A 13048-nucleotide genomic window follows, 5' to 3' on the forward strand; every position below is an offset into this window, starting at 1 on the left:
ATGAAATTATCAGACAGAAAAATGATGGTTTGCAAGTACTTTTTTAAAACCAGTAAAGCTTTAGCTTTCTCGTTGCTTTGGTTAGGGATTCAGGAAACTAGAGATTTATGGGAAAGGAGTGAAGAGCTTTCTCCTCTCAGTGATCTGTCATAGATAAAGCTTAGAACTAGGAAGAGTGCTGTGAGTTACACATTTGTCTTAATTCAGCTTTTAATTTTCCTGTTCTACTTGGCATTTTGCATGTTGCTGTTGGTTTTTATGGGAACAAATAAATTGGCAGCGATCATTTTTTATAGCATTAGAAGTCATTTAAAATTGACTGTAACTATGACATTGATACTTGAGTTTTTGTAGTTAGTATGGAAGCTTTAAATGTATAAGGCAATGAATACCGTTGAATTAAATAAAGTAACTTCGCTTTCTACTAGCTTTCTTCTAAATTAGATTCTGCTCTATTGCACTGTATAGTCCAGGGGGAGCTTTGGATTTCTGTTAAGGTTCTGTTCTTTCTAGGCTTATGAAATGGAATTACTTCAGTATGTATTTCCTCTCTTAGGAAATAGCCAGTGTCACAGTGGATAATGTTCTTATTCCTGAACATAATGAAAAAGGTAAAAAAAAAATTTTTTTTTTTACTTTAAATCATGCTTTGCTTTAAGTTAACTTACAGAGACAAATATCCAATGAACACATTAACTATTCATTAATATGCAGGTTTAGGGTAAAATTTTCATGGATGTTGAAATACTTGCAGCTTTGACTGACACTAACTTCTGATGGATGATATATTACTGTTATATTAAAAATCCACTGGCCAATGGAGAACATAATTGTGGTCTCTTCCCTGGGGGGGGTTTCATACTTTCTGTTAGTGAAATTTGCATTTTTATGTGTCACAGGAAAACATTTAAAAATTACATTGGGTTTTATATAGTGTTAGAAATTGTGATAGCCCTTGCAGAGATCTTTAGAGATGTTTGTAGAGCAATGCCGAAGGTCACTATGAAAGTCTCATTATTTCCTTATCACTTTTATTACTTTATTAGCAGGGAGAATAATTTAATTCTACCTGGGAATCATTCTGATCAACGTTAATGGCTAGTTAAGGCTGCTTTGCCTCGTCTTTACCACCAGATCTGTACCTTCCTTGGTTCAAAAGAGAATTAGAGAAGTTGGATAAAATTTTGGTCCTTTAAGATTTAACAGTAAGATGTAAATCAAACAGCAAATGTGGAAATATAGCCAAAATTGGGCTCTGAAGGATTTAGTTAAGCTTTTCCCCTTGGATATGTATTTGATTACCTTCTAAATGTTTTCTCCCAATCTCTGCTTTGGATGATTTTTTTAAAAGCTGAAGCATCTTCCTAATTTACTCTGAGGAAGTAAGTTAGAAATTTAGAGGATTTGGCTCATGAAAAATGATTCTATCAGTCATACTTGGAGAATATTGTTTAGTCATAACAAAGTTTCTACTCCTATAGGTTTTTTTTTTTTTTTTGAATGATTTTAGGTTCATAGTGAGTCAAAAGCAACCCATTGATCTAATGACAAAGAAGTGGAGTCCTGGAAAACTTTCCTCAACTGAGTTCTTTGACCTCTTTGGAAGGATGATAGAATCACAGTACTATTATTCAGATATCTAAAAAGGCATTTGTTCTGTGGAATGGTGGGAGCCAGACCCAAGTATGTGTGCGGAGATGGGCTTCAGTTTTGGTTCCTGGGCCTTCTGCTCCTGGCTCTCTGCTGGGCTCTGAAGTATTTCTAATATGGAACTTATGGTTCCTTTTAATGGTGATGTTGATTCTTTAAAAAAAAAAAAAAAGAAAGAAAGAAAAGAAAAAGTAACTTATCTTCTCCCTACTTTCTGTCCTAAGGAATATTGTTTAAATCCTCCGTCAGCTTTCAAAACATCAGAGATGGAACCAAAAATTTCCACAAAGACTTCCTAATTGGAGAAGGGGAGATTTTTGAGGTATACAGAGCGGAGATCCAAAACCGAACATATGCCATTAAATTATTTAAACAGGTATGGAAAGAATTACTATCACAGGATATCAGTTCCATTTATTTGCTCATATTTCATGCTAGAATGTGTCATTTTTCATCAACATTGAAAGGCGATATACTCGAAAATAAAATTTAATAAATGGAAATAAGATATATGACCTCAGGTGACTGGAGAAAAGGCCATGAAATGAATGCCTGACTTGCAGGAATGTGGAAGTGAAATTCTTCCCATCCCCAGATGTGTCAAAGGAGAAAGGCTTTTCTGAAGAGCTGTGTAGGAGCTTGGCACTTTGCCTGTGCTGGTCTGCTCCAGTTTTCTTGTGTTGTTTTGTTTTGGTTTTGGTCTTGTTTTTAGGATGGGCCGTGTCTCCTCCAGGCAGCTTCACAGGCTAAGCCCCAGATTGGTCTTTGGTGCTGCTTTGTAAATTATCGTTTATCACAGTTCAAGAGGGTGGGAAAGGGGAGGCTTCAAATAGAAGGAGCGAGGCAATGATCAGAGTTGGAGTTTAGGAGAAAGCTGAGTGACTGCAGCCAGTAAAGCAGAAAGGGTGTTGGGGTATCACACCCAGGAGTCAGGAAGAGACAGGTATGCACACATACACCCAGAAGAACTGCTCTGCCGTTCTTCATCGTTAGTCAGCAGTCAATAAACATTCATTCAACTCTCTCTGTGAAATGGGTGCTGGGCAAGGATGAATAAGGCATCATTCCATCCTCCGGGAGCTCAGTCCTGTGGGGCAAACAAACGGTCAGGTAAAGAAAGCAAAGATTAAGCTACAGCATGAGAAGTAGTTGAGCCCGGATTTGCACCAGGAGGTCATGGCAGCACAGAAAAGACAGCCAGGGCAGGGGCAGATCCAGCACCCAGAAGAGAGCCTGGCACAGAGGAAGTACTTGATAAACATTTCTGCAATAGACAAATGGGAAAAGCGAATGAAAGGAAGTGACCTCTCAGCTGGATTTTGAAAGCCCAGTAGAATTTTGGCGGGGAGCGAGGCATGGGAAGTGCTTTCTGGGTGGAAGAAATAGCAGGTGTAATAGCCTGGAGGTGCGTGTGTGCAAACATATGCCTTACTCACTAATAACGGATCATTGGGTGGAGGGAACATAGAGTGGGGGGTGGTAAGGTAATGGCAGATGACACGGGAAAGATGGCTCAAGTCGGTGGGCGGGTTTTAAGTGGGAGAGTGAACGGATTAGGTTTGTGTTTTTGAGATATAACTCTGAGCACAGGTTAGGTGATGGGCTGGAAGTCGGCAGAGGCACTGGAGCAGAGATGGCAAGGACTAGGCTGGGGGTGGATAGAGGGGGTTTTAGATGGGTAGTGAAGAGATGGATGGGACTTAAACCCATGTCCTCAAGCCTAACATTAGAGTCACCTCAGGAGCTTTTTTGAAATGATCCCTCAGCATCAGGTTAGGTCAGCATAGTGGTGGCAGGCATCCGTATTTTTTCAAAGCTCCCCACGTGGTTCGGATGGGTAGCCAGCGTTGAGAAGCCCCGCTCTGAGCTAGGGCAGAGGCAAGGAGAAGGCACGTCTAAGCCAGGAGGTGAAATGGACCAAATCTCACGATCGGTGAGATAGGGCTGGGCAAATGGGGGAGAGGATGGATCTCGGGCGATTCCTCCTCTGCAGCTTAGATTATGGGGCCCTTTTTTTTCTTTAATTACTAACCTGATTTCTCAAGTCCTTACATAGCATTCTATACCCACTGATTTTATACGGACGTCTCAAGATTCCTGAGGAGACAAACGGTCTAATAAAGAAATGAAACACCATTCAACAAAGAGAATGTGGTTATCTAGAGGTGGCCTAACTGAAGCCTGTTTCCTAGGGCCAGTGTGTCCCAGTCCCATTTGTATGTTCTCTTGGGGTTGAGCCCCACGGCCACCTCCCCAAAAGGTTCCAGCCCTCTCTCTACTTTCCTCTTCTCTCCATGGCTGCCACCAACTCACACTGGGAGTTTTTGTGAGGTTTTTGGAAGGTTTTGGGAGGTTTGGGGTTATTTATTTATTTATTTATTTTTTATTCCAGGAGTCTGGCTTCAGAATGGAATGTCATTGCCTTTAGATCTCCTTTCCCTCCTGTCCTAGGGACAATGATCATTTCCTTGATTGCCTCCAACCCTTCTGGTATAGTTTTGGTGACCCTCCAATGTGCAGCCACAGCACCATAGCAATACCTCCTAATACTGGTTTCTTCACGCACCTCTCCCAATGGACTAGATGATGGTTTTTAAAGATCTTATTTATCTTTGAATCCCGGAGCCTTATTACAGAGCCTGGCCCATGAAAGTTGCTCAGTAAATGTTCGTTAGGTGAATTGAATGAAGCATGTGTGTATGTCCTTTTCGTGAATTTAGTTGCTGATCTCTAGGAGTAAAAGGACAGGAAGTAACAAAGTTACCAAAGGCCTAGACACCATACAAAGTCCTAAGTGTGTGCCACACACACACACACACACACCGGGGAAAGATGGGAAATTTAATGAAGCCTTAGCCATAGAGCATTTGTTTCTAAAGAAATGTGGTTTTGTAAAATTGGAACATTAACTTCATTAACCTTTCCTGGAGGGACTGAAGTGGGAAAGTGTACAAGATGCCTTAGATGGGTGCGACCAGATCGCCTGGAGACCTTACAATACAGATTCTGGTTGAGCACACCTGGGCAGGGACCTGAGAGTCAGCATTTCTTACCAGCTCCCTGTGGAGCTGATGTTCCTTGTGCACAGACCCAAACTTTGAGAGTTAAGCTAGGTTAGCATGAACAAAAAAACTAACCCCTTCATTTTTCAGATTAAGAAAACAGCGATCTCAGGGAGGTTAAGTGACAAAAAGTCACAAATATTGCGTGTTAGAAATAAGACTGAGACCAAATCCACCTGGCTCCCAGGACAATGGTATTTTAAAATGTAAATTCTCATAAAGTGGTCCGCGAAAATGATTTGTTAGCCTCGTTTATTGTTTCTGACTTCCTGGATTAACTTGGAAAATAGCTTCCAGAATTCCTGTTGGATTTCTCTCCCTTTCTTCCTGAGAACAGAGCTCTAAAAACCCTGCCCTGTCTTGCAATTTACAAATGATAGAAACTTACAGCTGATGGAGCCTAACAATGTACTTAACTCTTTCGTGGTGGAAGTTAGGATCTTGAGATGCAGAGACGCGCAGCGACATATAAGGTTTATAAACTAAAGCCATCACGAACAATACCAGGGACAGAGTAGGCGCTCATACAATATTACTGAATTCATTAATGTATTCAATAAATATTCCTGTGTCAGGCACTGGGCTAGCTTCTGAAGATTCTTTGAAGTAAGGAGTTACGTTTTTCAATTTCTTAGTAAGTCCACCATTTCAACATTAATACAAAGGTAAACCTGAATCGACATATCCAAATGACCCAAATCATAAATACCGAATTGGTGAAATCCCCTTCTAACCAGAATACAGCTATCACAAACTGGATCCTTTGTGAGACCGAGTAGGGGATTTCTGTCATGGGATTTTCTTTGAATACATATAATGTTTTTAAATGTATGTAAATGTGTACAAAATATGGTAAAGGGGTTCGAATATGAAATATGGCAACATAATACAGTGCACGAAAAACTTCTAACTCAAGAGCAGTGGTTAGAAATCTGTTTGGGAGTTAATGGGTTTTTGAAAATCTGATGAAACCTAAGGATCCTCTCCCCGGTAAAAGAATTATATGCATTTACATCAAAAAGGTCAGCTGGTTTCAGGAAGACTGTAGACCCTGGCTTACAAATCCCAGAAACAGAGATCCTTTCCTTAATTTTGTTTTCTTATTTTTCTCCATGATATTTAGGAGAAAAAAATGCTATGTAAGAAACAATGGAAGCAGTTTTTATCTGAGCTTGAAGTTTTACTACTGTGAGTATATTTGGTCTGGAATTTCTGCCTCTGTGCCTGGCTTTCATCTTTGTGCATCTTTGATTCTGTAACACAGTGCTTGGCATGGTGGGCATGTAATAAAGGTGGGTTGGATGTTAGGACTTTGGGTAAATTTTTGACATCTGCTTTAGTATATTCTTCAGAACACATTTTAAAATAGACCATTCACATAATTCACTTGAACGTATTTTAACAAGGAACTGTCACAAGGAAGTGGATTAAATCATGTGTGACTAACATGGCTGAATGTAAAATAACTCCTCGAACGTTAGAATTGTGTCTATTCTACCATTCCCCCCTTCCTTAGAGACACTTTAGTCAAGAAACTTTTGTCAGTATAACCATCTTTGGGAAGAGCGTTTAGACAGAGAAGTCAAGTGCTTTTGATGTGCATATTGTTTTCTGGGATTTCATTCATGAGCCCAGGGGTCCTCAGAGACAAGCTAAAATGACTTCATTTTCATATATATTCATAACTGCAGCTGTGCGGCTATCCAGCCGGCTCATCGGAGGTCCTTAACCCTACAGACTTCATCGGCACCCTTTGTGAAAAGAAATGTTCTTTTCAGATGTTTTCTAAACCAATATGTGAAATGGTGGTGGAAGAGGAGTCATTGTGCTAAATCCTGCTTTTGTACCCTGGGCCAGCAATCAAAACATTAGAGTTCTAATCAGAAAAACTTAACGCATACCATTTAGTCAACAAGAAACTAAAGCCAGCATTGTAATAGTAGATTTCTACATGTAAGCTGTATTTATTTGTAATGAACAAGTAACAAATTGAAATCTTTCAGAATTCCAAAAGTGCCAAAGGGTAAACCAAGAAAAGGAGTTTTCCACTATTGTCTTTAACCACCCAGCTGATTGTCCCAAAGGCAGCAGTCATCAGTTTTTTGTAGATCTTCCCGGAGATCTAAAATATGGCAACATAATACAGTGCACAAGAAACTTCTAACTCAAAGCGGTGGTTAGAAATCTGTTTGGGAGTTAATGGGTTTTTGAAAATCTGATGAAAGCTTAAGATCCTCTTCCCAGAAAAAGGTTTATATGCATTTACATCAAGTAAGTATGTATGTATTTTTTCTCTCTTTTTTTTTTTGAAGTTTATTTCTTTTGAGAGAGAGCGAGCGTGGGAGCACATGCATGTGCGTGCGCAGGAGCAGGGGAGGGACAGAGAGAGAGAGGGAGAGAGAGAATTCCAAGGAGGCTCTGTGCTGTCAGGACAGAGCCCAGTGCAAGGCTCAAACCGTGAGATATGACCTGAGCCAAAATCAAGACTCGGACATTTAACTGACTGAGCTGCCCAGGTGGCCCTGTATTTTGTTTTCTTATTTTCCCATCAGAGGTAGCATAAATATACTGTTCACGTTGCTTATTTTAGTATTCTGTTGTGTTCCTGTACTGTAATTTGAATAACCATTCTTATGTTAACAGAGTTTTAGATTTTTTTCTAATCTTTTAATGTTAGAAAATAATGCTGCAGGGGCACCTGGGTGGCTCAGTCGGTTAAGTATCTGACTTCGGCTCAGATCACGATCTCACGGTTCATGAGTTCGAGCCCCACGTCAGGCTCTGTGCTAACCGCTCAGAGCCTGGGCCTGCTTCAAATTCTGTGTCTCCCTCTCTCTCTGCCCCTCCCCTGCTAGCGCTCTGTCTCTGTCTCTGTCTTCTCTCAAAAATAAATAAACATTAAAAAGAAAAAAAGAAAAGAATGCTGCAACATGAAAAACTTATTTTTTTACTTTATTTTTTAAATATTTAATTTATTTTTTAAGGCTCCACAGCCAATGTGGGGCATCAGACTCCAAGATCAAGAGTCACATGTTCTACTGACTAAGCCAGCCAGGCACCCCAGAAAAACTTGTATATATGTTATTTTGTAACTGTTTGAGTAGATCTAAGTTCCCATAAATAAAATTACAGGGTCAAATGGTTACACGCATTATATAATACCAAATTGTCCTCCAAAAGAAGTTATAAAAATTTATACCTACACTAGGCATATATGAGTGCCTCATTCACCATATTTTTGCCAACATAGTATTTTTTTTTTAATGTTTATTTTTGAGAGAGAGGGTGAGTGGGGAAGGGGCAGAGAGAGGAGACACAGGATCTGAAGCAGGCCCTGCACTGACTGCAGAGAGCCCGATGTGAGGCTCAAACCCGCAAACCGCGAGATCATGATCTGAGCCTAAGTTGGACACTCAACTCACTGAGCCACCCAGGCGCCCTACAAAGCATTTATTCCTAACTTTTAATTTTTGCCAATGTGCTAGGTGAAAATGGTTTCTTAATGTGCCTTAAATTTCTTTTTTTTTATTATGAGTGAATCTTTTCACATGTTAAGAGACATATTTCCTTTTCTATGAAATACCTGATGCTATTCTTTGCCCATTTTTTTAAAAGTTAGGCTGTTATTTTTCTTAATGACTTGTAGAAGCATTTTATATATTAGAGAAAATTAGCCTTAGTCTTATGTTATGAAATACAAATTTTTTACCAGATTGACATTTGTCTTTGCCTATTCTAGTCTTTGCTATGTGGAAATGGTTTTAATGTAGTTGAATTTAATCTGTTCTTTCTTTTATGGATTCTGGGTGTTATATCACAGTTTCTAAGACCTTCCCCGGTGAAAGGTTATCAAATAATTCTACCATGGTTTTGCCAAGTACTTTTATGATTTCATTTTTTACATTTATATCTCTTAGCCATTTGGATTTATTCTGGTGAGGTGTTTATATATGACTTTTAAGAGAATTAACAGCTCCATGATGTTGAATATTCTTGGTGTGATGTTTTTATTATTTATACTGCTAATATTTATTTAGTTTTAGGCTTAATACCAAATACACTACACGTATTAATTCTGCAGTCCTCACAACAATCCTGTGAGGTAAATATTGCCATTATCCCCATCGTACAGATGGGGAAACTGAGGTAGATCCTACCTTTCGGAGAAGGCCCAACTCATTTCCTAAATCGTTTTCAATCTCCTCCTTCTCAGATATTTATTAATGAATAAATCAGAGGTAGCCCTCTCCTCTCAGAACATGCTGGCCGAAGTGGGATTAGGAGGGACGCACATAGGTAAACAGGCAATTTCAGTAAGCTAAGTGGTAGGATGGGCAAGTACAGAGCACTGAGGGTGCAGAAAATGGTTGCCCGGGACGGGGGGAGGGGGGGGGCAGCAGTATAGCCTTCTCGGAAAAAGTAACATCTAGGCTGAGACCTGAGGGTGAGTTTTTTAAGTTCAATAGTAAGGAAGTGTGTAACCCCTGTCCCTTAAACAGAATTGTGAAGTCCTCGGGACGTGGCTTCTGATTCCTTTTTTCCCTCCTTTCCCAAGGGGAGGGAAGGGAGCTAATAATTTTTGAGGACCTAACACCTGGCTAAACAGTTAACTTTTCGTTTAATTTTCATGAGGACCTTGGGAAGTGACATTTTAATTATTGTGTAGAGTTGAAGAATATTAGTCTGCTGGGGCTTCTGTCACAAAAGAGACCGGGTGACTTACACAAAAGAAATTTATTTCTCACAGTTCTGGAGGCTGAGAAATCCAAGATCAAGGCAGATTTGGTTCTTGATGAGGGCGCTCTTCCTCGCATGTAGACAACTGCCTTCTAATTCTGTCCTGACATGGTGGAGAGGGAGGGAGCTGACTCTCCAGTGTTTCTTCTAATAAGGGCACTCATCCCATCATCCCATCATGAGGGATCCAACCCTAACCCCGACTACCTCCCGCAGGCCTCATCTCCAAGCACCTTTACATTGGAAGTTAGGGCTTTAACAGGCGAACTGGGTCAGGGGGTAGCGAGTGGAGGGAGAGACACAATTCAGACCATAGCAAAGAAAGAGTCTCACAGAGATTAAATGACTTGCCCAAGTTCACACAGCTGATAAAAAGAAGACCAGAGATTCAAACCCAGGTTTGTCTGTCGTTCAAGTCTGTCCAGTCTACCACATGGTGGTGCCTCACATTGTGTTTATCTGACACTCACAAATGCTGATTGAATTGATTTTCAAGGTGTTGTATCAGGGGCACCTGGGTGGCTCAGTTGGTTAAGCATCTGACTTTGGCTCAGGTCATGATCTCACTGGTCCCGAGTTTGAGTCCCATGTTGGGGCTCTGACAGCTCAGAGCCTAGAGCTTGTTTCAGATTCTGTGTGTGTGTTCCCCCCCCCCCAAATAAATAAACATTTAAAAAAAGGTATTGTATCTGCTGACCTTCAGACCGACCTATATAATCTAAAATCCCACTGACTTAAAAATTTGTAGCGAAAGGTGGATGAGAAGGGTCTATAGATGCAAAACCAGCAGTGTTTATGGCTGTGCCATGTTCCATACCTCACAAACTTATACAGTGTCCATTTGACTGCTAGATTGGCAATATCTAAAAATAAGCAAATGGTCATTTCTGCCCTGTGAGCGAGAGAACAGAGAACCAGGGCCATGACTGTGTCTGTACGAGGTCTGCTAGCTGCTTTCCAAAAGATTTTTTATCTCTTTAAATTATTTTAAGGTTACCAGGTAGTGGTATAGATGAGTTTTTTAGGCAGCCAAATACACCAGCTCCGTTCCTTTTCAGTCCATTGTGGTGCATTTTATAGATATGGTCTGAATTGTAATAGGGGTAGGGATCTTGTACACACACATACACACAAAACTTCCTTCTTTATGATAGGAGGAATAAAAGAAATCTGAAGCCATGTGTGAGTGTGTGTGTGTGTGTGTGTGTGTGTGTGTGTGTGTTTTATAGGAAGGTTTTGCTATTGAAGAAACTAAATAAGAGGTCTTTGTAAATAGAATCTTACAAAAAAACCAACCTTATTTTAATATCCCCAAGCATGCCTAGAACATAGTAGGTAGTCAATAAATAATTGAACTGAGATCACAGGTGAATTTCACATTTTATGTTTCATGTTTGTTACCTGAGTTCCATTGGTTTTCACAGTGATGATACAGGCATTCAAGAAACAGAGTTTTAAAGGAAAAGAGGCTGAAAATGTAGGCTACACTGATATAGAACTCTGTCATTTAAAATCTTTTTTTTAATGTTTATTGTTGAGAGAGAGAGAGAGAGACAGAGTGCAAGTGGGGGAAGAGCCGAGAGACAGAAGGACACAGAATCTGAAGCAGGCTCCAGGCTCTGAGCTGTCAGCACAGAGCCCGACATGGGGCTCGAACCCATGACCCGAGCTGAAGTCGGATGCTTAAACAACGGAGCCACCCAGGCACCCCAGAACTCTGTCATTTAAAAATCAGTGATATATTTGGGGCACCTGGCTGGCCCAGTTGCTGGAGCGTGTGACTCTTGATCTTGGGATTGTGAGTTCAAGCCCCATGTTTGATGTAGAGATTACTTAAAAATAAAAACGTTAGGGGCTCCTGGATGGCTCAATCTGTTGGGCGTCTGACTCTTGATTTCGGCTCAGGTCATGCATGATCTCAAGGTAAGTGGGGTGGAGCCACATGGTGGGCTCTGTGCTGACAGTGCAGAGCCTGCTTGGGACACTCCCTCCCTCTCTCTCTGCCCCTCCTCCACTCATGTGTGCACACTCTCTCTCTCAAAATGAATAAACATTTTAAGAAATCTTCAGTAATAAATAAATACATGCATACAATAAAAATCAGTGGTATGTTCTTCAACATCAGACTTTACTAACCACATGGATTTTAGGTAACTATAAAGCTTTATGAAGATCCTGGATGTCGTCTCTAGTCGTGTGACTGGTGCCTAGCACAGAATCTGACATAGTAATACTCACTAAATGAATGAACTAAATGAATGAAAAATAGTCTCCTGTACTCTTCTATTTTGGTGATTTAGACAGTATACTTCAAGCAATGAAATGAATAGTTTCAGTTGTATTATCTTTAATAAGTTACATCAGCTTTCATATTGATAAACATAGTTTATTAGAGAGTATTGTCTATTTCTTGTAAAGTTCCCAAGACTCCCAAATCTTAAGGAATCGTCACTTTCTTAACTTTTCTGTCTTATAGTTAGATATTTTATTTATAGTTGCATGATCACAACCAATCAGAGAATGGCTAGTATTTGTCAGAACTCTTTAGACCAATTTGGAAAACAGATCTGTGTCATGTCATGTGTCCAGTGAGATTACTTTTCCCTTGGCCAAATTTATATTTTGCTTTAGGCCTATTCCCCATTCCCACCTTATCACCCCCAAACCACAGCACTGTTCATTTCCTATTTGAATGAACAATTTGATGGATTTAAAAATCTTTTGTTTCAAGGTTCCATCATCCAAACATACTGGAGTTGACTGCGTATTTTACAGAGAGTGAGAAGTTCTGCCTTGTTTATCCATATATGAGAAATGGATCACTTTTTGACAGATTGCAGTGTGTAGTAAGTCGAACCTATTACTCTCCCCAACTCTCTGACCCCCTGAAACCCTGAGGGAGCTGCTGAAATCTCCTGAGATCCAGGAGCCAACATGTGTTCACAGGAGGGGATAGCCAACAATGGGTTTCCCAAGGAAGTAGAGGACTTTTCCATGAATTAATATTTTACTCTTAAAAACAACTGCATAAATACCTGAGTTATTGTGTGTTGTGCAACATGGTGGCCAAAAGATTTGCTGGATCCTTACTTCTTATTGATTCCATATCTTCAATGAGTTTACATTAACTACTCTTGTTTCTTACATAATTTTTATTTGCATTAACTTTACACAAAATACCATTCAATACATAGGGTAGGCATAAAGGCAATGCAGACTCCTTAAAGAGAAGAAGGTTGAATTAATGCCTTGATTCCCCGTATTTGTGAAAGATAAGTTTAACAAGTCATTCTGAACAGGTGACGTTTCAGTTAGGGTCAGAATAAAAACATTGTTTTCTGTTACCCACACTATTATGCCACAAATACTTTTAAAATCTTACTTAATGAACTTACAAACATAGTTACCTTCCTAACTGTATTTTGACTAAGCTAAGGTTCAGATTATTGGGTATTTCCATTACCAATGGAAAGCTGTAAAGAGGACGAGAATCACTGGTAGAGGAAAACCCATCTTGAATCACAAATAGGTTATGGGAAACCAAAAGGTTCATTCACCCACCTTACCCCGCCTCACCATCTGCCTCTCTTCTGGCATAC

At 40.0% G+C, this 13048-nt stretch overlaps 1 protein-coding gene across 1 annotated transcript in view; it reads left to right on the forward strand.

The window, feature by feature from the left end:
* IRAK3 (interleukin 1 receptor associated kinase 3) overlaps positions 1-13048 on the forward strand; it is a 54698-nt gene that overhangs the window by 24740 nt on the left and 16910 nt on the right. The window contains exons 4-7 of the mRNA XM_043562968.1: positions 557-611; positions 1875-2026; positions 5836-5900; positions 12181-12295. Of these exons, the coding sequence (XP_043418903.1) occupies positions 557-611; positions 1875-2026; positions 5836-5900; positions 12181-12295 (387 nt within the window). The remainder of the gene's footprint in view (positions 1-556; positions 612-1874; positions 2027-5835; positions 5901-12180; positions 12296-13048) is intronic.

Source organism: Prionailurus bengalensis, chromosome B4 (assembly GCF_016509475.1).
Source record: "Prionailurus bengalensis isolate Pbe53 chromosome B4, Fcat_Pben_1.1_paternal_pri, whole genome shotgun sequence".
NCBI lineage: Eukaryota > Metazoa > Chordata > Mammalia > Carnivora > Felidae > Prionailurus > Prionailurus bengalensis.